The sequence below is a fragment of the Gopherus flavomarginatus genome, chromosome 3 (assembly GCF_025201925.1).
Source record: "Gopherus flavomarginatus isolate rGopFla2 chromosome 3, rGopFla2.mat.asm, whole genome shotgun sequence".
Classification (NCBI taxonomy): domain Eukaryota; kingdom Metazoa; phylum Chordata; order Testudines; family Testudinidae; genus Gopherus; species Gopherus flavomarginatus.
The window spans coordinates 107623184-107648075 of NC_066619.1; the positions used below are offsets into that span (position 1 = coordinate 107623184).

At 41.1% G+C, this 24892-nt stretch overlaps 1 protein-coding gene across 8 annotated transcripts in view; it reads right to left on the reverse strand.

Annotated features, from left to right (window-relative positions):
- Window positions 1-24892, reverse strand: part of CCDC171 (coiled-coil domain containing 171) — a 256020-nt gene that overhangs the window by 26058 nt on the left and 205070 nt on the right. For 5 of the 8 annotated variants that reach the window (XM_050944124.1, XM_050944125.1, XM_050944128.1 and 2 more), the window contains one exon: window positions 20024-22238. The exons of 1 other annotated variant lie outside the window; for it this stretch is intronic. In XM_050944124.1, the coding sequence (XP_050800081.1) occupies window positions 22029-22238 (210 nt within the window). In that variant the 3' untranslated portion in view covers window positions 20024-22028. Of the gene's footprint in view, window positions 1-2128; window positions 2201-20023; window positions 22239-24892 lie in introns of those variants that run through there. 2 more of the 8 variants (XM_050944126.1, XR_007773169.1) reach the window with 2 other exon arrangements.

Consider the following 24892-nt stretch of genomic DNA (forward strand, 5'->3'; position numbering starts at 1 on the left):
AATTCATGAAGTGAAGTATTTGAGAATACAGTTCTGAGCACATGCTATATAAGTTTCTCTTCCTGGATATATTCTGACATATTATTGAGCAGTGCTAAGTAGTGAAAACAGCATGAAAATCAACTTCATCAATTTTCCATAGAGCTTGGACAGGATGCCACTGTGGAGATTTCTCTACCAGTGCAACTTTGCTATGGAGAGTATCAGCTTCACTAGGAGCCTGCAAAACAGAGTTGAATGTTGTATGAAAACAAACAGCAGGGAATCCTGAATGGTTTACAGAGAAGCTAGAGTACAACCACAGGACAGCATCTTTTTACCTCGCACTGTGCAATGTTGCAATTGACTGGGTGATGCAGCAGCAGAAATCAATTGAACACTCTAATGAGGGCTTCAGATGGGAACGAAGGGAAATAAGTGAGAGACTATCTAGCTGATATAGCACTGCTGTCTGAAAATGTGATAGGAATGCAAGAAATGACTAGCCAGGGTGTCAGTTAGCTACGGTGTCTGTTCATTTTGGCCTCACCATTACCACAGCAATAAGAGCCGGGGTAATCAGAGGCAGCATTTCAGAGAGTAGAGGGGAGACGTGCAAGACACTAGCTGAATGAGACGGATGGTTTTACCTAAGTGGGAAGCTGTCTCAATGCACTGAAGATTGCAAAATTGGCCAAGGCCTAACCAGAAAAGTTTCTGGGTGAGGCAGAAGGGATGACCAGATCAGTACCTCACCCAGAAGTAAAAAGGGTAGGAAGCCAGTGCTCCAAGGTAAAGTATCTTCTATATCATATCTATCCCATGCACTAGCTACTACAGAAAGTTCAAGCTTAGAGCTCAGTACACCTGCAACCCATTCCACCATGGGAGGCAGAGAGAAAATACATCTGTAGCCTTGTCTATACCACTACCAGCATTATAATCTATATTCCTATTACCTCTGCACTGAATAGGCTTAAGTCTCACAGTGCTTTTAATGCTGGTGGCAGTCGACTGGCCATCTACACTAGATCTCCCTGTGTTGGTAACTGAAAAGCTGAACTGGTGATAGCAAAAGTGGGAAATATTTGCAAATTTTCCCTGGTGTAGATAAGGGATGTGCATTACTAATGACTCATCAATGTGGTTTTGAATGGACTAAAATCTTAGACATGGGCTGAATTTAAAGGCATCCAACTACTTGGGGCATAGCCTGAGTTTTCAGAGTCCAGGCATCCTCTTTTGGTGCTTTCATTTGGCTACAAGAAGAAATCCATTCCCTCCTGCTGGCTTTGCCACTTCTTCAGCAGCATCTTTTCTGCTGGCACATTGCCACAAAACAGGAAAGACTCAAACATCAGCCCCCCAGGAACAACAGCAGCAAAGAGAGAGGGCAGAAAGAAGGAAAGAGGAAAGAATTACAATGTTACCTGCCCTCCAGCGAGTTTTATAAGCAGTGGGCTCCAAATAGCCCTGGCACAGTGACCTCATGTGAGGCAGCCAATATGCCACTCCCCATTGTATTTTCCTGGTGCTATTTTTTTTTCTAAAGATAGATAGTTATGAATAGGAGCAGCTGGGAACCAGTGATTAAAAGCAAGAGGCTGAGAGGCAGAAGACCTGTTTTCTTTTCATCACATTGTCACAGGTATTTGATCTCAGACAAGTCATTTAAAACTTTTTCATGCCATGGTTCCCTCATTCTTATAATTGGGCTCTGGCTAATAATACAAATCACGAGTACTACTCACTCCCAGAAGAGGAGAAATGTTGAGAAGCAACTGTTGACTCAGTAACATACCTTAAAGCATTGAGCATTCTACCAGACAAGTCATCAGTTCAGTCTCCTAATAGTCATAGGTTTTAATACTAGCCTCAATGAAGTCAAAGGCAAAACTCCCATTCACTTCAATGGGGCCAGGATTTCACCCATGAAGTGACTTTTTCTTTCCTATCTAAGATATTTTATAAGTCCTGACTCTGGAGCCCTACCCTACCCCCAAATCTCAGAAATTCCTTGCTGACTCCACAATTGCAGGCTTATCCCTCACCCATCTTCACCTTTTCATATCTGACTTCCAGCAGCTGTGGCTTTTCCTCTTCATATGTATTCATGGGAGCGAAGTTTGTTAGCAAGCGGATTTTTCGGGCAAACTTTCACATTTCTAAACCTGCTATAATATCACATCACTTCTGCCACAATGCACCACATACGTGCTAACTAAGTAAAACAAAACAAAACAAAATTAGGAAGTCAAGTGTGCAGCAGAAGGAGATTTCCAGCTTACATGGCATTAGATCTTTGAAGTACACTCAATCTGGAATCAATTCAGGAAATTACAGATACAGGTTATCAGCTCTTGTTTATTCACAATGATGAGAAGAACTTAATTAATATAATACATATTGGTCAATTCTTTGCTTTTAAACCTTACCTTTTGCACATCAGCCAATCAATATGTATTTTAATCTTCTCCCCTTTTTTAGAAATGGTTTAAAAGTCTCACAGAACCAAGTAGCAGACTTCATGATCATTAATTGCTATTATTAGCCCTTTCATTTTCTGAACATCAGCAGTTTCTATAAATTCCACTTTTATCCATGTGTTAAATTATCCATTCTTGTTCACCACTTACTTCTAGAGTGTCTTTCTAAGAAGTGTAGAGACATCCCATTTAGCCAATAATGTGAAGATAATTTTTTTAAAACGTCCCTGTTGTTCTTTTACTTCTTTGACTTTGAAAAGGAAAGGAGATAAATACAATACTAATTCTTAACTACCCAAAGGATTCTATTCCCAGAAAAAAAAAACTTCTTTAAGGTGTCTTTAAGCTTGTGAAGATGTATCAAATGTCTCTGCTATCAACCTTATTAGCAAAAATGTTTAAAAGCCAGGAAATTCTAAATGATAGAAATCTACCAAAAAACATATGTTTGAAAGTCTGAAACTCAGAATTAATAGTCTGCAAATAGCCCTAGATCTGCCAGCCTATTCCTACATATGTGGCATAGGTTGTTGCTCATGTACTTCAGCTAAATATTTCCACTTCGTCCTTTGTATTAAATTAAACGTGCAAGGTCATAGGTACAGCTAGGGAAACGATTCCTGGTGAATCATTTATTTGGCTAATTTAGTGCCTCTTTATATTCACAAATTATCTGCAAACAGGTTAAAGATGCTGCAGATTTGTTTGCTGTTCATAATTGTTTGATTAATCATTTGTTAAAATTTTAGCTCCTGGCTTTTTTGAAAACTGTTTGCTGCAACTATTAATTTTCTTACTTGATGCCTGCGGTTTGGCATTTGAGCCACAGGACTGCTGACAGTCCCATGGTATTGTTACAGTTCCCCAAATGGATGAGCTAATCTTTATAAATCAGGAGCAGTGCCTAAAATCCTTTAAAGTCTTTGATTCCCTCAGGGAGAATAATCACTCTAGGGAGAGACTGATGGAATTTCAGGACATTTCAATCCCTTCCATGTCCACTTTTCCAAAAGAAAGAGCATTATATTTGGCTATGCATGTAGACTTCATATTTTAAAATCTCTTGATTCCCTTTATAATTTCTTATTTGACTGATTGTCATACCTCTAGCATCACATACTGAATACCAGAGGCTCTAAACTGTGGTCTGCGGACCGAGCTCCATTCAGGTGGTCTGTGGATAGTTCCCTCTAAGGTGCACGGCTGGGCGAAGCACATGAGAGAATGAAGGGCCACCCACCTAATTAGTGGAGTCGTGCAGGCGTGGCTCCACTAATTGGGTGCTTGGACCCTGGAGAAAATGCACTTGTAAAGTGAGGTGGTGGCCTTGGGGGGAATAGAGGGTGGATGGGAGGAGAAGTAGGGTGAGAATAGAGGGTGGGGGGGAATTTGGGATGTGCAGGTGTCATAAACAGATAAGTAAGAGTTAATAGAACAGAAGTACTTCATATCTCTTTTGCCTGTAAAGGGTTAACAAGTTCAGTGAGCCTGGCTGTCACCTGACCAGAGGACCAATCAGGGGACAAGATACTTTCAAATCTTGAAGGAGAGAAATTTTTGTGTGTGCTGTTAGAATTTGGTGGTTGTTCTGTCTGGCTTCTGAGAGTGACCAGACGTGCAACCAGGTTTCTCCCCAATCTCCCTGATACAGGTTCTTATAGATTAAAAATAGTAAGTACTAGGTGATAAGGCGAGTTAGCTTTATGTTTGTTTTCTTTATTTGCAAATGTGTATTTGGCTGGAAGGAGTTTAAATTTGTATTTTGCTGAAAGGATTTTAATTTGTACTTGTATACTTAGGCTGGGAGGGTATTCCCAGTGTCTATAGCTGAAAGACCCTGTACCTATTCCATTTTAAATTTACAAAGATAAAGAAAGAAAAAACAGTAAAAATTAATTAAAAGCTTTCCTTGTTTAAGAACCTGATTGTTTTTTTATTCTGGTGAGACCCCAGGGGGCTGGGTCTGAATCCACCAGGGAATTGGTGGGGAGAAAGGAGGGAAGGGGGAGAGAAAGGTTAATTTTCTCTCTATGTTAGGATTACTTTCTCTCTCAGGGAGAGTCTGGGAGGGGGGAAGGTAAATTTTCCTCTCTGTTTTAAGATTCAAGGAGTTTGAATCACAGTGATCTTCCAGGGTAACCCAGGGAGGGGAAGCCTGGGAGAGGCAACGGTGAGGGAAAGGGTTTACTTTTCTTGCTTGTGTTAAGATCCAGAGGGTCTGGGTCTTGGGGGTCCCTGGGCAAGGTTTTGGGGGGACCAGAGTGTACCAGGCACTGAATTCCTGGTTGGTGGCAGCGCTACAAGTACTAAGCTGGTAATTGAGCTTAGAGGAATTCATGCTGGTACCCCATCTTTTGGATGCTAAGGTTCAGAGTGGGGAATTATACCATGACAGCAGGGCTGTGGTGGCCAGAGAAAGAGGCAACTTTCCCCAGCTCCAGAGCTGCAGGTGCCGGCGAGAGATGGCCCTCCTTCCCAGACCCAGCTTGAGGGCTGCCATGGCAGGGGAGAGAGGGAGAGAGCCCCCCTCCTTCCCAGCCCAGCTAGGTTGCTGCCATGGCAAGGGAGAGTCCCCTCTTTCCCAGCCCCAGTTCGGGGGCTGCCATGACGGGGGAGATAGGGCACATCCATCGCATTATAAAGGTAAGACTACTGCTATTAAAATATGAGCTGTTTACTTTTATTTGTAGAACAAAAAGAGTTTAAATTATAAAGATTTTTTTTATAAAACACTTTTATCCAAAGTGCTTTACATTAGTTAGCTAGCAGTACGAACAACATTTGGAAAGATCATTAAGTGGTCCACTGAGACCCTCAGCAATTTTCAAGTGGTCTGTAAAAAAAAAGTTTGAGAACCTCTGCTGTATACAATGCTCTGTCAACTCCATGAATTGAATTTATTATTTCCATTTTTCTACCACTTTCACTTCAATCTAAACACCCATTTTTTCAATTTCTGGTTCATATGCAAATTGTATATTTTATTTATTTTTTAAAAAAAATTAATGTGTAATGATGGAGGAGTAATGATATCTTCTGAGGAAGAACATAAATCTTTTCAGCTAGGTACTTCACAATATCAACAAATAGACCAAGTGAGTTTAGACAAGTTACCAAAAGTTCATCCAATCTGAAATTCTATTACAACATTATCAGACAGCTGTTTGAAGTAAATGGGTTTACAGTGAGGTAACTAAGAGTAAAATTTGGCCAAACAAATGCAACTTGGATCTTGTAGCTGAAACCCAGCTAAGAGTTTAAATGTCAAATGAGGCAGCTCAGGTGGAAAAATATATTAAAAGATTACTTAGATTTGATTTACTATATGCCAGTGAGAACATGAACCATTACGGAATAAGGTCTATGATACGTTTTGGCACACTCCTCACAGGATATTTCAACCTCTCCTCTGGGATAGGATCGGTTTGGAGAATGTGGAAGGATTCATACATTGGAACTATTTTCTCTCTTTCTCTCTTCTCACTAAAGTAATGTTCATTTTGGAATAGAGGGAGGAGAAAAAATGAAGAGTGAGGGGAAAGGAAGAGGAAGCAGAGGCAAAGGCCTGAGAATGAAAAGAGGAGAGATGTGGAGAGGGAGAGAAAGGAATGGAGCAGATAGGAAGAAAAGGAGAAGTGGGAAACTAAACAGATAACAGAGGATAAGGAAAGCAGCATGAAAATTTGGCAGACATTTCTGTGAACACTTTCTTGAGGAGAATGGCCCAAATTCTAGTGTCAGTTACACCACAGTTGAACCAGAGTTACTCCATTCATCTCAGCTTGGTGGCACCAAGATTTTCAACTAGCCTTCCTGAGTTATCTAAAGAGACGCCCAGGATATGTCTATAACATTCGCCATCTCTAAATTGGATTTCAAGTGCCCAAATGTTTTAATGAACATGAAAGATAAGTAGTAGCTGCTCAAAGAAATAAGTTTGTATTCTACTAGTTCATGTGGTGAACTATAACTACTGTGAACTTTTTGAGAGGTTCTCACAGACTCAGACATAGGTAGGACCCATTTCAGTTATTAAAAGAATCTAAGTCTTTTTGTTCAGCGCCAAAAGGAGAAACTCCTCCCTTTCAAATTATAAATCTTTATAGTGCAATTCTTTCTGGCTAGGAGGAGGACTTCAGACACTTTTTCAAATAACCCCAACTGTTTAATCCATACCCTTTGGGAAGTCATGCTGTGTGTGTACGTGAGAGAGAAACAGCTTTTTTGAAATAGGAAGAATCTTCTGGTTCTGCTCGGCCCACTGTAAAACTAGTTGTCTCTGCGAGTGAAAGGGACCTAATTTTCCTTTTGAAGAGAATGGCATTACATGGCTCATGAAGCTTTATCCTTTCACAGCCTGGTCAGGACCTTTCATCCACAGGGGACTGTTGGAGAAAGATGCACACAAATTCCTACTGCAAAATAAATGGAGAGTGCATCAGTTAACATGTCACGGTCCACACACCCAAAGGGAGAACAAAAGGTTTAAACCTCAAATATGAATAGTTGGACCAATTGTTTGCACACTGTATTATGGTACTATAAAACTTAAACTGACGAGGTCTTTTATGAAATATTGTAATGTTCTGAACTGGATGGTTATTTGGAGCTGTGCATAAAGATGGTGGTTGTGAATCTATGTATTTATGTATATGGAAAACTGGGCCCATAACCTGTATACCACACAGCAGGGAGGGACACATCCCCAAACAGCTACATGAAACTAGCTTCAAGTAACACCCCACTGTCCAGCAGGAAAAGATAATGGTGGACCATTAAAGTTAATGGAAAGACATTGTGACATCCCAGCTCTCCAGTCAAAAGGTTTCCACACTTTGTATAAACATGAGTCAATATAGACTAAGGCGGGGGCAGGGGGAGAGAAAAAAGCCTTTTAAAAGCAGGCTTGTGTCTGAAGTTTTGCATCCAGAAACTGAGGGACAGCTATTGGCGGTGGCTGTCTGTGAAACACTGGGTCCCTCCTATGGCTAGGGGTAAGTTGGGAAACCGATCAAAGGCAATAAGTGACTTGTATTAGGCCTGGTCTACACTACGCGTTTAAACTGATTTTAGCAGCGTTAAACCGATTTAATGCCACACCTGTCCACACAATGAGGCCCTTTATATTGATATAAAGGGCTCTTTAAATTGGTTTCTGTACTCCTCCCCGACAAGAGGAGTAGCACTAAAATTGGTATTACCATATCGGATTAGGGTTAGTGTGGCCGCAAATCGACAGTATTGGCCTCCGGGCAATATCCCACAATGCACCACTGTGACCGCTCTGGACAGCAATTTGAACTTGGATGCACTGGCCAGGTAGACAGGAAAAGCCCCGCGAACTTTTGAATTTCATTTCCTGTTTGGCCAGTGTGGAGAGCTCACCAGCACAGGTGACCACGCAGAGTTCATCAGCACAGGTAACAATGCAGTCTCCTGAGAATAGAAAAAGAGCTCCAGCATGGACCACACGGGAGGTACTGGATCTGATCGCTGTATGGGAAGAGGATTCCGTTCTAACAGAACTCCGTTCCAAAAGATGAAACGAAAAAATATTTGAAAAAATTTCCAAGGCTATGATGGAAAAAGGCCACACCAGGGACTCAGTGCAGTGCAGAGTGAAAGTTAAGGAGCTCAGACAAGCCTACCAGAAACCAAAGAAGCAAATGGAAGGTCCGGATCAGGGCCGAAAACATGCTGCTTCTACGCTGAGCTGCATGCAATTTTAGGGGGCTGCGCCACCACTACCCCACCCTTGTCCGTGGATTCCGAGGTGGGGGTTATAATCTCAATCATGGCTGAGGATTCTGCGGAGGGGGAAGATGAGGAGGAGGAGGAAGAGGAGGACGACCTTGCAGTGAGCACACAGCACTCCGTTAGCCCCAACAGCCAGGAGCTTTTTCTGACCCAGATGGAATTACCAGCCCTCCCAAGCCACTAGCCCAGACAGTGAAGCCATGGAAGCGACCTCTGGTGAGTGTACCTTTGTAAATATAAATTCAGGTTTAAAAGCGAGCGTTTTTTAATGATTGATTTGCCCTGAGGGCTTGGCATGCATTCACGGCCAGCAAAGTTACTGGAAAAGTTTGTTAACATGTCTGGGGATGGAGCGGAAATCCTCCAGGGACATCTCCATGAAGCGCTCCTGGAGGTACTCCAAAAGCCTTTGCAGAAGGTTTCTGGGCAAGGCAGCCTTGTTCCATCCACCATGGTAGGACACTTTACCACACCATGCATGTAGCAAGTAATCGGGTATCACTGCATGACAAAGCATAGCTGCGTATGGTCCCGGTGATTGCTGGTATTCAAGAAACATCCGTTCTTTATCTCGCTCTGTTATCCTCAGCAGAGTGATATCGTTCATGGTAACCTGGTTGAAATTCAGGAATTTAATTAAAGGGACAGAGATGGCCATTTTCCTACTGGGCTGTTTGCCTGTTGCTTAAAAGAAATTCTTCCTTGCACATAGCCAAGCGGGGGGGGGGGGAGGAGGGGAATAGCGCTGAGCTTTTTCGCGTTTGGCTAGCAGGGATCTTCCCAGGTACCAGCCACACGGTGGGTGGGGGGGAAAGGGGGGTGATTAGCAGTGATCTTCCATGATACCAGCCATGCGGTGGGGGTAGAGGTAAAGCGATCATCCTAGACAATTGGATGGGGGGCGGCTGGCTTCTGCTGCTGCATGTTAACAGGAAAGAAGCATCACTGAATGGGATTTGTTTGGTATTTGGGAAAGGAGGGCACTGTGTATATGAACGCTGCAGAAGCCAAAAGACAATGGCTTACCATGGCCGCATGCAATCTGAATTCTGATGCCCGGATTTGCGTCTGTGAGATCTGTAACACCAGAGCCGCAGGCACTCAATATTAAGATGCAAAGTGCGACCTTGTAGTGAAATCACATGTGCTATGTAAGGTGAATAGTGTTGTTCACTGTGAAAGAGTATAACCATTGTTCTGTAAAATGTATCTTTTTAAATACTTCTCTCCCTTTTTTCCCTCCCTCATGCAGCTGCACATTTTTCAAGCCTCCCTACTCCATCCCGAAGGCTATCTCAGATAAGGCAGAGGAAAAAGAAGACGCGAGACGAAATGTTATCAGAAATCATGGAAGTAACCCGCAATGAAAGAGCTCATCTGAATGAGTGGAAGGACGTGGTATCAAATTACAGGAAAGATGCCAGTGAACGTGAGGACAGGAGGGACCAATGTGAGGATAGGAGGGACCAACGTGAGGATAGGAGAGATGCTTGAGATGAGAGGTGGTGGCAGGAAGATCAGAGGTGTAGGCAGGAAGATCAGCGGTGGCGGGATGCAACACTGGGGCTGCTGCATCATCAAACTGATATCCTCCGACGTCTGGTGGAGCTTCAGGAAGAGCAGCGGGGTCACAGAGTGCCGCTGCAGCCCCTGTGTAACCACCTCCACCACTCATCATGTTCCATATCTTCTTCACCCAGACGTGCAAGAATGCGTGGGGGAAGGCTTCATGCACCCACCCACTCCACCCCTCTGGACAGTCCAACCGAAAGGCTGTCATTACATTGAAATGTTTTTAGTGGCCTTTTCCTTCCCTCCTATCCTCCTCCCAAACCACACCCGGGATACCTTGTCAGTTCTCTCCCTCTTTTTATAATGACTTTTTAATAAAGAATACATGATTTTTAAACAATAGTGACTTTATTTCCTTAAGCAAGCTGTAATCAAAGGGGGAGGGTGGGTTGCTTACAGGGGATGAGTCACTCAAAGGGGGGGAGCTCATGAAGGGGAAACAAACATAGCAGTCACACCGTACTCTGGCCCATGATGAAACTCGTTTTCAAAGCTTCTCTGATGCGCACCGCTTCGTGGTGTGCTCTTCTAATTGCCCTGGTGTCTGTCTGTGCGTAATCAGCGGCCAGGTGATTTGTCTCAGCCTCCCACCTCACCATAAAAGTCTCCCCCTTACTCTCACAGAGATTGTGGAGCACGCAGCAAGCAGCAATAACAAAGAGGACATTGGTTTGGCTGAGTCTGAGCGACTGAGTAATGTGCACCAGCATGCCTTTAAATGGCCAAATGCACATTCTACCACCATTCTGCACTGCTTGTAGTTGAACAGCTCCTGACCACTGTCCAGGTTGCCTGTGTATGGCTTCATGAGCCATGGCATCAAGGGGTAGGCTGGGTCACCCAGGATAACTACAGGCTGATAATCCCCAACTGTTATTTTCTGGTCTGGGAAATAATTCCCTTGCTGCAGCAGTTTAAACAGAGCAGTGCTTCTGAAGACGCGAGCGTCATGAACCCTTCCTGGCCACCCCACGTGGATGTTGGTGAAACGTCCCTTGTGATCCACCAGTGCTTGCAGCACCATTGAAAAGTACCTCTTGTGGTTTATGTACTGGGTGCCCTGGTGCTCCGGTGCCAAGATAGGGATATGAGTTGCATCTATCGCCCCCCCCCCACAGTTAGGGAATCCCATTGCAGCAAAGCCATCCACTATAACCTTTCGTAGCAGCAGCTTAATGATTGCTTTGGCTACTTGCATCTCAGCAGCCCCCACAGTAGATTTTCCCTCTCCAAATTGATTCCCGACTGACCAGCAGCTGTCTGGCGTTGCAAGCTTCCAGAGGGCTATTGCCACTCGCTTCTCCACTGTGAGGGCTGCTCTCATCTTGGTATTCTGGCGTTTCAGGCCAGGGGAAAGCAAGTCACAAAGTTCCATGAAAGTGCCCTTACACATGTGAAAGTTTCGCAGCCACTGCGAATGGTCCCACACCTGCAAAACTATGCGGTCCCACCAGTCTGTGCTTGTTTCCCGGGCCCCAAATCGGCGTTCAATGGCTAGAACCTGTCCCATTACCAGCAGGACCTCCAAACTGCAGGGGCCCGCGGTTTGAGAGAATTCTGTGTCCATGTCCTCATCACTCTCGTTGCCGCTATACCGTAGCCGCCTCCTCCTCGCCTCCTCCTTGCAGGTCCCGGTTCAGCATAGACTGCACGAGAATGCGCGAGGTGTTTACAACGTCCACAGTTGCGGTCTTGATCTGAGCAGGGTCCATGCTTGCTGTGCTATGGCGTTTGCACAGTTCACCCAGGAAAAAAAGGCGCGAAACGGTTGTCTGCTGCTTTCACGGAGGGAGGGGTGAGGCTGTACCCAGAACCACCCGCGACAATGATTTTTGCCCCATCAGGCACTGGGCTCTCAACCCAGAATTCCAAGGGGCAGGGGAGACTGTGGGAACTATGGGATAGCTACGGGATAGCTACCCACAGTGCGACACTCCAGAAATCGATGCTAGCCTCGGACCATGGACGCACACCGCCGAATTAATGTGGTTAGTGTGGCCGCGTGCACTCGACTTTACACGATCTGTTTTATAAAACCGGTTTATGTTAAATCGGAATAATCCCACAGTGTAGACGTACCTTTAGATAACGGATTTTATCCAATATAGAAGTGTAATGCCTGAGGTTGAATCTTTATGTTTATTTTTTGTGTAACTTGTATCTGTTTGCTTTCCCTTACTACTTCATCTTGGAATCTGTCGCTTTTCTATTTACTAAGCCTTTTGTTTATTTTAAACCCAAGCAGGTCTCTGTTGTGCAAACTTCGTGGCGTGTAGGAACCAAAGTGAGCTGATGGGGCGGGGGCTGGTCTCCTGCCTTTGGGGTGCCAAACCAGAGGGACAAAGGCTGTGTGTCTGATAGTTAAGAACTGAGAAGGATGGATTTGGGAATACTCTGGACTGGAAGGGCTACTGATGTCATCCTGCAAGGAGTAACTAGTCTGGGGGAAGCCAGGGTCATAACTTTGCAGGGTGATAACCTTGTAAACAGGCTACTGGTGTCTGGGGTCTGAACCAAAACTGCACAACATTACAGGGCTGGTGGTGACAAAACCCCTTACTGGTCTGGGTGATCTCCAAGCATCACACTTGGTAATGAATTTTTACATAAGTAGAAAACTGGAAGCTTTTGATCGTAATTGATAGCAAACAGATCTAAAATCAGATCAGTCAGGGCATTCTCCCTTAGGTTTTAAGAAATTTGTTTAGAATTCTAGCAGATCTAACATCCCATTACTAGTAATAAAGTTTATCAATTTCCCTATCTTTTCCAGTGCTCTGATCAGCCAATCATTCAGGTGCAGAAGTGCAAGCCCAAATGACATAAATACTCCAGAAATACTTGATGGAGACTTTTGATGTAGTCACTATTGTGCACAGGAATGTTTTACACTAGAGACAATTTGCATTTTCAACGAAACCAGAATGCATTCACTGACTGCAGAGCATTCAATAATAATAATAATAATAATGATGACGTTAATCTTTTCAGACATATACCTTTTCATCTGAGGATCTCAAAAAGTGCTTTGGAAAACTGGATAAATTATTCCCATTTGATTAGGTTTTTTGCATTTAGTAGTTTGCAGGAGAGTGTACTAGAGAATATCATTCTTGAGGGGTTTTCTTTTGGTAGGAATACATTATTTCTAGGGCTGTCGATTAATCACAGTTAACTCACACGATTAACTCAAAAAATTAATCATGATTAATCCTATTTTTAATCGCACTGTTAAACAATAGAATACCAATTGAAATGTATTAAACATTTTGGATGTTTTTCTGTATTATCATATATATTGTATTCTGTCTTGTAATTGAAATCAGTGTCTATTTTTTTTGTTACAAATATTTGCACTGTAAAAATGATAAAAGAAATAGTATTTTTCAATTCATCTCATACAGGGACTGTATTGCAATCTTTTTTTGTGACAGTGCAACTTACAAATGTAGATTTTTTTGTTACATAACTGCATTCAAAAACAAAAACATGTAAAACTTAGAGCTTACAAGTCCACTCAGTTCTACTTCTAGTTCAGCCAATCGCTAAGACAAACAAGTTTGTTTACAATTACAGGAGATCATGCTGCCTATTTCTTATTTACAAAATCATCAGAAAGTGAGAACGGGGGTTTGCAGCCAGCCTTGCAAGGTATTCTGCCGGTGGCAGAAATGGGAGTGGAACCCAGTTCTCTCAGCTCAGAATTCAGCACCTTATCTACTGGACAACACTATCCTCAGTTGGCCCAAATCTCAGCAGCAATGATGTCTTTTCTTCTCCAAAAGAAAGGCATTAGTCTGCAGAACTCATTTGATATCTACAGTTTAAAAGAGGCTAACCCAATTTAAAACATATTCACAGTACCTCAGCCATCCAGAGCAAACATTTAGAATAGCCTGTATGTGCCTTGTAGAAAAAGACTTCCATACATAGAATTTACATAGAAGTATCATGTCATTCCACACGGTCACATTGGTATGTGAAATGACAGCACTTTGCACTTTTACAATAACTTTCATTCAAGGATCTCAATGGCCTTTAGAAGAGTGAGGATTATTTATCCTCCATTTACTGAGGCAGAGAGGTTAAGACCAAAGTTTCAAACTTTGCTACCTAACTCCACAGGCAGATGGATTTTCAGAACTGCTGAGCACCTTCAACTCCCATTGCTCCAGTGGAAGTTCTGGGAGGCCAACATTTCTGAAAAATCAGGCCACTTATTAGCTAACTAACTTAAGACACCCATATTTGAAAATTTCAGCCTAAGGGACTTGCCCGAGGTCTCTCCGTGCAATAGTAACTGAACTAGGCAAAGACTCCAAGCTTCCCCAGTTCTAATTGCTAGACCATTCTTGACTCCCTCATTAGGTCTGGATGTTCATAGAGAGCTCATCTGTGAGCTACTTTATGTGCAGTTAGCCCTCTGCATAGGCCTGCTTGCATCACCAGTCTATATTTAATGCGGTGAGCAGCCTCAATGAGGTTCCTCATCGCCTCCTGTTTAGATGAGCAGGAAGTGGATGGAGCCTTGTTTCTCCCATCACATACACACCCAATATGCCGACCAGCAAAGCTGAGGTAGCATGGAGAGGAAGCATGCTGCACCAAGTACAGGGCTGGCATAGATTACTTCCACTCTGGAGCAAACGTGAGCCAAAAGACCAGATCAGAGATCTTGTCCCTGATCTGACCCTGTGCTCCTCAGGGCAACACAACTATGCACTTACTCTTGGTCAGGATTTGTGGCAAAGCCACAACTGAGCAACGAGTCAACATGCATCAGGTGACTGTCAAGCCTCTGCCAATCCAGCATAACATTTTCAAAAGTACCAAAGTGACTTAGGAGCCTGTCCCATTTTTTAAAAAGTGACCTAGGCACTAAGGAACCTGTCACATTGAAAGTCAAGGTGACTTAGGCCTGCAAGTGCCTAAATGATTTTAAAAATGGGACTCAGGCTCCTAAGGTTTTGAAAATTATACACAAAATTCCTAACGATTTTTCAGTAAGTGTCCAAATTGTGCAGTTCTCAGTACCTTTCGTAGCCATAGCAGCGTCCATTGCCATGTCATGTGAGTGTGTTATGGTAGATGAAAATAAGTTATGCATTGGAAGATGACAGCGAAAAGAAGACAAATTATTCTGTGTCTCCATTAAAAAAGCAGGATGAAAGGCCACAGGCATGACCTAAGGCAAATTTACAAAAGCTACAAGAAGGCGCTCCTATATCCAACCTGAATTCTAAGTTTGCTTTTCACTTTTCAAAGTTTATTTATTAATGTATCAACCACACTCCTCACTAAGTCTCTGAGTTAATGTACATATATAAAAACCCACCATTATCCTGTGAACTCCATCACCAGCTCAAAAGGCAGACTGAAAACACAGAGTCAAGAGCTATGTAGAAAGCACAGCCTACTCTATAGCTCCTCACAAAATATAGTGAAACTAGTTATCACTTAGACTGTATCAGATTCTTCTTCAAGTAGCATAAGACCATTTGCTTTCCTGCAGTATTGTTCTATAGAAGCACAATGTGTCAGTGGATGCTTCACCGAAGAGGACTCCCTGTCAACAATCATTGTTTCATTGGCATTAATGTGCAGTAAAAGACAATGAAGCATGACTCAATTAAACCACCAAATACTGCACTCAAATAACATTAACCCCTGACATTTTAAAACAACTGCAGGATTTTAGCTGCATGACACTCATTAAAGTCAGTTTTAAAAATGTATACCTCTAAGCATTTGACTTAAGCCCACATCAGCACATCAGTTCAGAGTGAAGACTAAAAGCAAGATTCACTTAGTGTTGCTCACATGTTGCAACACATACAAATATAATAATGTTTATGAGGTCAATCTACCATTATGGACCTTCACGTGCCAGTAAGAGGTAAGAAGAACAGAGTTTCAAACTTAACTCTGAATTTCTTTGCTTTGGAGTTTTCGGATTTGTAACTATTACATGAATGTAAGATTGGTGATTATAGCTGGATCTTTTTTTTATTTAACAATGTGCCATTGGCATATTATGAAATCAAGTAGTGCATTGGCCCTCAGTTTGTGCCAACAGAATCCTACAATGTTATAGAACTTTGTGCATTAATCATAATGGGCTGAGTCCTGCCAAGTGCCGAGCACTGCCCCTTCAATCCAGGAAAGCATTTGCTTAACTTTAAGCATGTGACTAGCCAGCATGAGTACTTGGCGGGATTCAGATGAATATGCATCCCCACACTTGTTTCTTTGATCCAAAGGCATGTGTTTTTAAAAGTATGCAATCCCTGTGCCTTGTCCTGCAAGTCTTCATTTGCATCAACATACACTACTCATGTTAGTAAGGTGTGGCAGGGTGGACTAGGTCCAGAGGCCCCCTTCATCACCCTGTCCCAGAAAAGAGCAGCGAGGAGTCCTCCAGGCAGCCTAGAGTGACTGCAGAGGAGGGGAGTTCAGTTGCAGTGTGGCAATTGAGGATGGACTGATGGAGCAGCAATACTGTAGGCAGCTCATTGTGGACAGGACTGAAGCCCAGGGAAGGCTGCTGAAGACTGGGTGCCTGGTGGGTGGGAAGGACAGCAGGACCAGCGGAAGGTCAGAGAGGGGGAAGGTTGAGCCCAGGGGACAGAGCACTGAACCTGTGCAGGCCAGTGTGGGTACCAATGGGCCCTGTTGGTCTGGTTGAAGACTGAGCCCGGGGAGGCCTGCTGAAACATCACCAGTTGTGGGTACAGAGATAGGCCCTGGCAGGGTGGTTGAAGAAGGCAGTGCCTCTGGAAGAAGCCTAAGAACTATGGCCCCATACCAAGGCCGTGATAAAAACTCGGGACTGTATACCCTGGAAGGGGGGACAGTGTATGCGGCTTGGCCGGAGGGCTGAGACGCTGAAGATTCACCAAGAGAACTATCAGCTGGGGGTGGGGGCGGGAGTGCTTGCGAGAGGTGGGTGCCACCCCCAGTATAAAAGCAAAAGCAGGCTCACAACCAATCAACCACTGGGGGCTGCCCATGAGTGGTGGATGTCACACCGTGAAAAGACTGATTGCAGGTATGTCAGCCAGAGAAAAGGGAGTGCCCATGAGAGGCGGGTGCTGACCCCATTACATAAGGGTTTGCAGGATCAGGCTTCCTCTGGTACTGCTTATTGTTAATTTGCAGTTGTAATAATCAAGGTATCACCATGGTTTTACCATGTATTGGTAAAAAACAATTGAAATGGCTGAATATTGTTTAAGAAATGATATAAAAACACTACATCTGAAGTATGTTATTTCTTGATTTATGATTTTTATTGGACTTCAAACAAACCACCCCCGGATCACAGACATAACAGAGCTACACAAATGCTGATGATGTAATACAGAAAATGCCAATTTCCTATTCCACGGAATTATAGAATAGCAAGGGGAAGGGGGAAATATACAAGCAGTGAATAAACAGTGGGAACATGAAAATTGTCTCCTATATCCAGATTCATCTCTCTTAGAATCACCTTCTTGAGAGCTACCTAATTCTAAAGAAATTTCTCCATAGCTTTTTATTTTCTTGTGCCATTTTATGTAATACAGCACTTGAAATAAAAAATGGTAGCCTAATGAACTTCAGAAACGTCACAGTGAACTACCAGTAAAGAACTGGTTTAAAGACTAGAGTAATAACACTTTTTAAAAAAATTGGGATCTTTGACTACAGTAGATAACACCGTATAAAACAGAATACTTCTTGAACCATGTTCCCCATGGTTCTGGATATTGCAAGCAGATCCATGTAGGACCCTGGAATCCATGGCAAAGTGCACTGAGTTCGACAGGACTCCATTCAGTTACAAGGATTCACTTGTGCAGATCCTGTTGCAGAGGTGGGATATTAAAAGGGTATTAGACAGATTCTTGTAAATAAAACTTCAGTTTTATATGGAAATATCACACAAAGGCTTCAACATTCAGAAGTAACTGTGCTCATAAAGTGCAAAAAATCTAGTACACCTGGCTTGTTTACAGCTAAATAACTGACGACTATGAAGCAATTTCATACTTTAAAAGTCAGATAAAATAATTTTCTGTGTACTAAGTTATACCACTAAACATAAAGGTTCATAAGGAAAACACTGACAGAATGTAAACTATAGGATAACAACATGATCAACTGCTGATATAAGTGATCAACCGCACAAACTGACCTAATTCATGAAGACGTTGCATATGACAATGTATTTCAATTTACTCAGGCAGGGATTTCAGAAAGTTTAGAGTTGAGAGTCCTTGAGACAAGAGAGTGACCTCAAGTTCACTATTTAAGGATCTGACTTGGTGAAGAGCTCCAAGGTCTTTTCCAGCATTGGAGAGAACTCCCATTATTAGTATATATCATCTTGATTAATAGTAAAGCCTGTGCTGAACTGGCAAGTGTAAATTTATAAATAAATAAGGGGAGGGGGTGTAAAAACCCAGAAAAAAAGATGGCATAGAAGCACTTGGGGGTAAATTGCATCTTTCTAGGGCAATACCTGCATACAACTACATGGACTGTGGAATTCTGTGAGATGAGCTTTGGTGAGTGTCCTTCAAATTGCTTTTTTATGGGCTGGGAGCAAATGGATCCTGGGGATATGCTGGGTAGGGAAATGTCAGCCCATCTGTGCTGCTCCTCCCCATAGGCACATGGCTGCTGCAGAAGCTATGCTGCCGTTAGCAGTCACCTGGATCCTTTGCAAAATGTGAGGGGTTAGAGCGCAGAAGATATTTCTGATTAGTTTCTTATACCATACCGATCATCATGCTACCTGTGCACATTGCCAGAGAACACACATACATAATGTACATTAACAATTTAAATGTTCCTTTCCATTGTGGGGGTGTAAATGATTACAATTTCAACAAGGACAATAATAAATGATCCTTATGTAAATTGTAATCAGAGTCCAGTTGCTTTGTGTGAAAATAAGTTCAAAGAAGCAAGCTTAGCATTTGAGACCTTCAACTGGGGAGTCTGGGGTCATTCTTTGTTCCTGTGGATGTAAGTTCCAAAGTGCTAAGAGCCAGCTCCAGGTAGACAGGTTCCAGTGTTCTCATGGAACAGAGCTACTGAGGGCAGTTAAGGTCCCAAGAATGAAGCAGTCCTTTTGAACATCTTGGGCCCAGATCTCAGAGGGCTTTGTAAGTAAGAATCAAGATCTCATACTTACTTCTCTGGCTCCCTTTAGAAAACTAGGTTAAGTGGCATATTACAAAGGTGATGTACAAAATGTGGCAGCACTTCTCCTGAGCAACATGGACTACCAGTAGCACAAGTAGCAGCCTTTTCCCAGGCTCCTGCTTTCAAGCCAAGGTTTATGGAGTTTTAATTATTTAATCTCTGGGTTGTTTTTTTCCAGCCAGTGTTATGTGAAGTCTAGCATCAGCGAGAAATACAGAAAGACTCCTATGCTACATCCTACTTCAATGATTTGGGAACAAGCATCCTCAACTGGAAGAAATATGAACAGTCATGAGAAGCACTTTAAAATGTTTCCCTGTGCATACTAGCATAACTTCATTCTTGCTTCAGCCAGCTACTCCTCACCCAGATTTCAGGAATAAATGGGCGGTGTTGGTGTTTGCATATGATGCGAACAATAAACAAGGGAGAAGTGTCATCTACATATTGCTAGCATTTGAGACCACACAGGCTCATAATCTCTCCTAGCAGTTTCATGTAAATAGCGAATCAAATAGTAGGAATGAAGCTTTTAGAGGAAAGTTGTGGTGGCAAACAAGCATTTATCCACCACTATCCCAGGCCATTTCTGACCTATATTCTGCCTACAATCAGCTTGAGATAGACCTAGGATATTGGCTATGGACGGACGTGCTTGAGCAATTTTTCCCCCCCTCTCACTGCCTCTAAATGCATGGAGTCCCAATACAGTGGGCTCCAAAGTGCTCCCAAAGAGGGGAAGAAGGGAATGCCATGGAGGCACTTTCTCTTTTTGAAACGCTCTTAGGTGAGATCTGCCCAAGCAGGATCTTCTCTGCTCCTTTATAATTTTTCACTTGGCCATGAAAGTTTGTTATAAACCTGAAAAGTAAAGCAGCAGCATTCTCCTGTTGATGATCCAGATTATTGATTATTGAGCCATTAATGAGTTTGTGTACCAAAGAGTATGCACAGTATACCTCAGACTGACATCTCTCAAATGGTACTATTTTTGAAAGTAAGCATACACATATAAACCACGTACACAAAAGATATAACAAATGCTCAGTGAAATGTATTATGTCACTCTACATGCAAGTATAAAAGACCTTTGACATTACATATGTGAGAAAAATGTACGGCATTTTCAATACTTTTACTAGGAATAGTCATTGTTAGGAAGGAGGGAAGCTGTCTTAGGAAGTAAATAGAAAAGTCTGTCTAAAGCGATCTAAGCCAAACACATCATAAAGAAAAGAGTATTTTTACTTTTTGTATCAGTACTTTTGAAAATAAAAATAGCTCAAATATTATATTTGTGTAGATCTACACCAAAATGCCCGCAGATACACATATAAATAAGGGACCTGAAAATCAAAAATACTTGAAAACTTGCTAGTAGGTTTCAAGGTTCTATAACCTAATATTGATAGTAGAGTTCTTGGTAGAAGGGAAAATGGGAATTTGCATGATTTTTCTTATAATGTATGTATTATGTATGCAAATATCTTCCAGGCAAAATAAAGAACATTTCAGTAGTCAGAATTCTTAGAATCAAATGTTACTTTTAACATAGCACAAGAAAGACAAATTCCACAATGTTATTTTTATAATGTATCACTGGTCCACAATAAGAAACAATCTAATATATAGATTTTGCATTCAATCTTTGTCAAAAACTACATAGCACATCAAACGTTAATAGCACTAGGGAGTTCAGTGATTAATACAAAAACAAATGGTATATTATAAATTTTCTTTTGTTCTTCACTCACAATGATGCAAGATGCTAGGACGTAACCTTTAAGGGTTAAAGAGTTTAATCAATGTCAATGTCTGATCTTCTGAAGGCGATAAAGAACAGTCTGTCTAGCGATACCCAACAGAACATCACTTTGTCAAGCCACAAAGCACCCAAAAGCTTGTCAAGTAAGTTACCAGAAACCTCTTTGTGGCTAGAACTCAGATCCTTCCTGCTTGACCTATTATTTGATATTTGACCACTTGGTTGCAAGACACTTGCTCTTTCCAGCTGAAATGTCACTGGGGCATCTTGTCAGCTCCCCGACATCTCGGCCTGACATACAATTTTACTTTTGTGTGCTACAAGGCAGAAAATGCAGGGCAATGGCTTTGCTTTAAATTCTGTCAGCATCAAAGATGGGCGTCACTCTTGGGTCCTACCAACAACAACAAAAAAGGAGTCTATTTTGAAGGTCAAAACTGCCATTACTTTAAAGTATTTCAGCTTAAACTAAATATATTTCCTGTAACACTGGTATGGGAAGTGTCCTTATAAGGTACATAAACATGTCATCAGAAATCCTTCCTGCACAATTGTTCTACTTTCTCATCAAATGCAGACTTGATAAAAGGATGAGTTTTCAACGCCTGCAGGGACCAGATTCAGCAGTTAACTTAACTTGTTCAAATGGGCAAGTGGTATCATGTAGGAGCAACCTGACCTTCTCACATTGACCAGGAGTGACATTATTGTGCAGGAGGAGAAGCAGTCACATCATTTCTGTTTTGCACAACCTGCTTAAAGTTTGCAACTAAATGCTTGTCTTCAGTTGAGCTGACAAGAGAGAAGAGGGGGCTCAGTGAACCATGGCAGGGCTGCCATGAAATGACAGGAATCATTGGCATACATTTCAAATAGCTCTCTCAATCCTATTAAAGTATTGCAGTCCTGATTTAAAATAGACAAGTATGAAACAACTTTGATAGATAGAGACAAAAATGGCTTATTGATTTTTTTAAGTCTGAAGAAAATTACCCAAAATGTGTCACTCTTTAACATTTAAAAATATATTACATAAAAATGAGCAACTGTGATAAATAAAACTAAAAACTGGACTGTTTCACTACACTGGGACTGAGAAGTATAGAAACATGGTTGTATGAACAGACACTCACCGTTTTCAAACAAATGTAAAAATGAGTGCCAAAAAATACGTTAGAGCACAATTCAAAGGTAAGATAGCCCAATAAAATATCATTTTAATTGCATCATTTAAAATTTATACAGTTTTTTCCTCATAAAATTAATACAAAGTCTTAAAAGCCATTTTGTATTGTTCTTTTGGTGCTGGCTGAGATGTTGAGGGCAGAGGAATATGATGAAGACTGAGAATGGGGTCTATTGTGTATAAAACTGTAAGATGTATCTGCCTCAGCTTGCAATGGCAAAAAATCTGGGATACAGCTCTGGTCGGGCTGAAGTGCTGATCTTGAAGCCACAGGGAAGTTGGAACTGTCTCGTGATTCCTGGAATAAAGTTTAAAAAAACAAAAACCACACACACTTATTGTGGATCAATCAATAAAATCAATAAATACAGTAGAAATAATTTCAATTTGTCCTTCACGCATTATGTTCAAGTTCTTTTTTGTTTTATTAATTTATTAAAAATGCATATTACTTTGCCAGGCACCTCAACCCTAGGTAATCAGCAGCAAAGAGCTTCATATGAAGCACTTTGCACTAGTACTAATCGTTAGGAAACATCAGGTTCCACAGTCTAAAGAATTTTGCATGTGTACAGTACATATTTACCATTTGTAATGCTGGAAATGCTTACATTTGAAATGATATTAAGAGGTACTTTTTTCTTGATAAATAGCTTAACTTACTCTCTCCCTGTCACTGTATTGGGAAGAACCCCCATTTTTGTTTATTTGTGCTTTTTCATTTTTAACTGTGTTTTATTGTAACAATCAAACTTTTCTTACTTTTTGTTAACATTTGTTGGATCATAGAATCATCATAAAACACACTCTCAAAGTGCCATACTTGGAAATGTGATCCATGTTTGAACAGATCTAGGCATTTAGTCAATTAGTTACAATTGTAAGTACCAGTTAATATTTAGCCTTGAGAAAATCCCAGGGTCACATAATTGTGCATCATATCTTGACAGTTTATGGAATATGGATAAAAGGTAACTTTACCATTAGAGCTCATTCACATCTATATAAACTGTAGTGTACAACAGTAGAATTCCAAATATTCCCTTTAAGCAATTTTTATTGTTTTCCCTCTTCCCATTTTTGCACGTCAAAGATTCCATGTATGGTACGCTTAAAGTATACTGAAATTAGCCATTGCATGCTCCATAGCATTATAGGCAGTGGTTAAAATAGCCCATTAAAAGGACAAAAGTGCAATATGCTACTGAGTTTTCTTAACTTTTCTCCTAAATATCCATGATTAGCATTTTGAAAAAAATGCCAGAGTTCTAATGGTTAATGTTACTATACTTCCATGATCCATAAGCTTTCAAAATCTGATGCACAAAGTTTTTTGGTCCTGAGATTTATTTTTATATATATTTATATATATGAGAGCGAGAGAGAGAGATTCCTTCCCCCCTCCTACTTCCTCGTTACTACTGTCGAAGAAAAATCAATGGTTGCATCTAACACCTAGTTCAGCAATTTTCTTTGATGCTGATTCTTTTGATTTCCAGATACTCTACAAGCCATCTTATGGCTGACTGATATCAGCAAGGTTTATGCTGGACCTTCAAGGAGAACCAACACGGCAGCAGATTCAAATCTCCTTCCAATGCAAGGAGATATTTAAAATGAAGTAGTAGTTTACATTTTGCTAAACTATTGTGGTTATGAAGGTGAGTTAACTGAAAGCACTAGCAAATATTGATCTGCACCACCCCTGGCATTTCAGTCCCATTTTGCTCAGGTTTTGTAGGACTGAGGCCATAATAAAACTTTATTGTATTTGTAACTAACAATCTGATGCCTTTATGGAGGTATAATTTCAATCTATTGTACCAATTAGCAGTTTTACATTTTAAGTTTTTTTAATTAGCTTAACACATAAATCAAAATAGAAAATACAATTTATACGAAATCCAAAAGCAGAATTCGTCATGCTCTTTGTAGAGATTCTGTTATTTGTTTTGATAAAGAGTTTTTGCCAGTACAAAGAATAAGAATAAACTGCGTAATTCTGAAAAGACTATTTTCTGTGTTTAAAGAAATGAAATCACTAAAAAAAAACAACCTGTAATCAAGTTGCCCAATGGGTGACAAATATTGAAGAAGGGCCTGTTTTCCATGTTTGCACTGTTTTCCATGTCTCAATTATTGGAACTATCAAACTGATTAAAAATCACTTGCTACAGTCACATTCTCATTTTTCCCCCCAGACTTTTTATTTATTTAAGATTTAAATCCCAAGTAAGGAGTTGGGAAATCAGGTTTCCTTTGAGAGATGCACAAAAAATGTATGAAACTTAATGATTGGCAGCAAGTCAATAGAATGTTACAGTAAAAGCTTCAACGTTATGGGGGGAAGATCTGTTTTAGTTATCCAGTTATCCAGTTCCTATGCAACACTTCATACAAAGCTAGTGCAGAATTATATTCACAGAATGGGGTGGAAATAAAATTTTATAGTAGCTTGACTGATGTAAAAAAAATCTTCACTACTGTTGAACTGGTTTGGATCTATATTATATAAATTTACAACAAAGAAGAAACTAGTATTTCACAGAACTATAAAAAAATTAAACTGACATAAATTAAAACCATTATGAAATACCATTGTGTACAAATACATGAAATTTAAAGCTAGTTATTTCCCCAATAAACCTCTTTTGAAACCACTGCACTCTATATGGATTTAGGCACTTTTTAAAATTGTGTATTATTAAGATGACAAACTGAAATGGCTGGGCAGGAGCTATGTTATCTATATAGATTATAGATATCTATAATCTATCATGTAAATATGTGTGTAGGTAATTTTTAGAAAGGGAATTACTTACCTGAAATAAGGGGTCTGTTTAGGTAAATCTTTAGCATAGCTCTTTTATTTACTCAATCAATTGTAAATGATTCCATGTAAAATGTCACACACGATCAGGTAAATATATATTTAGGACACAATGTGCCTAA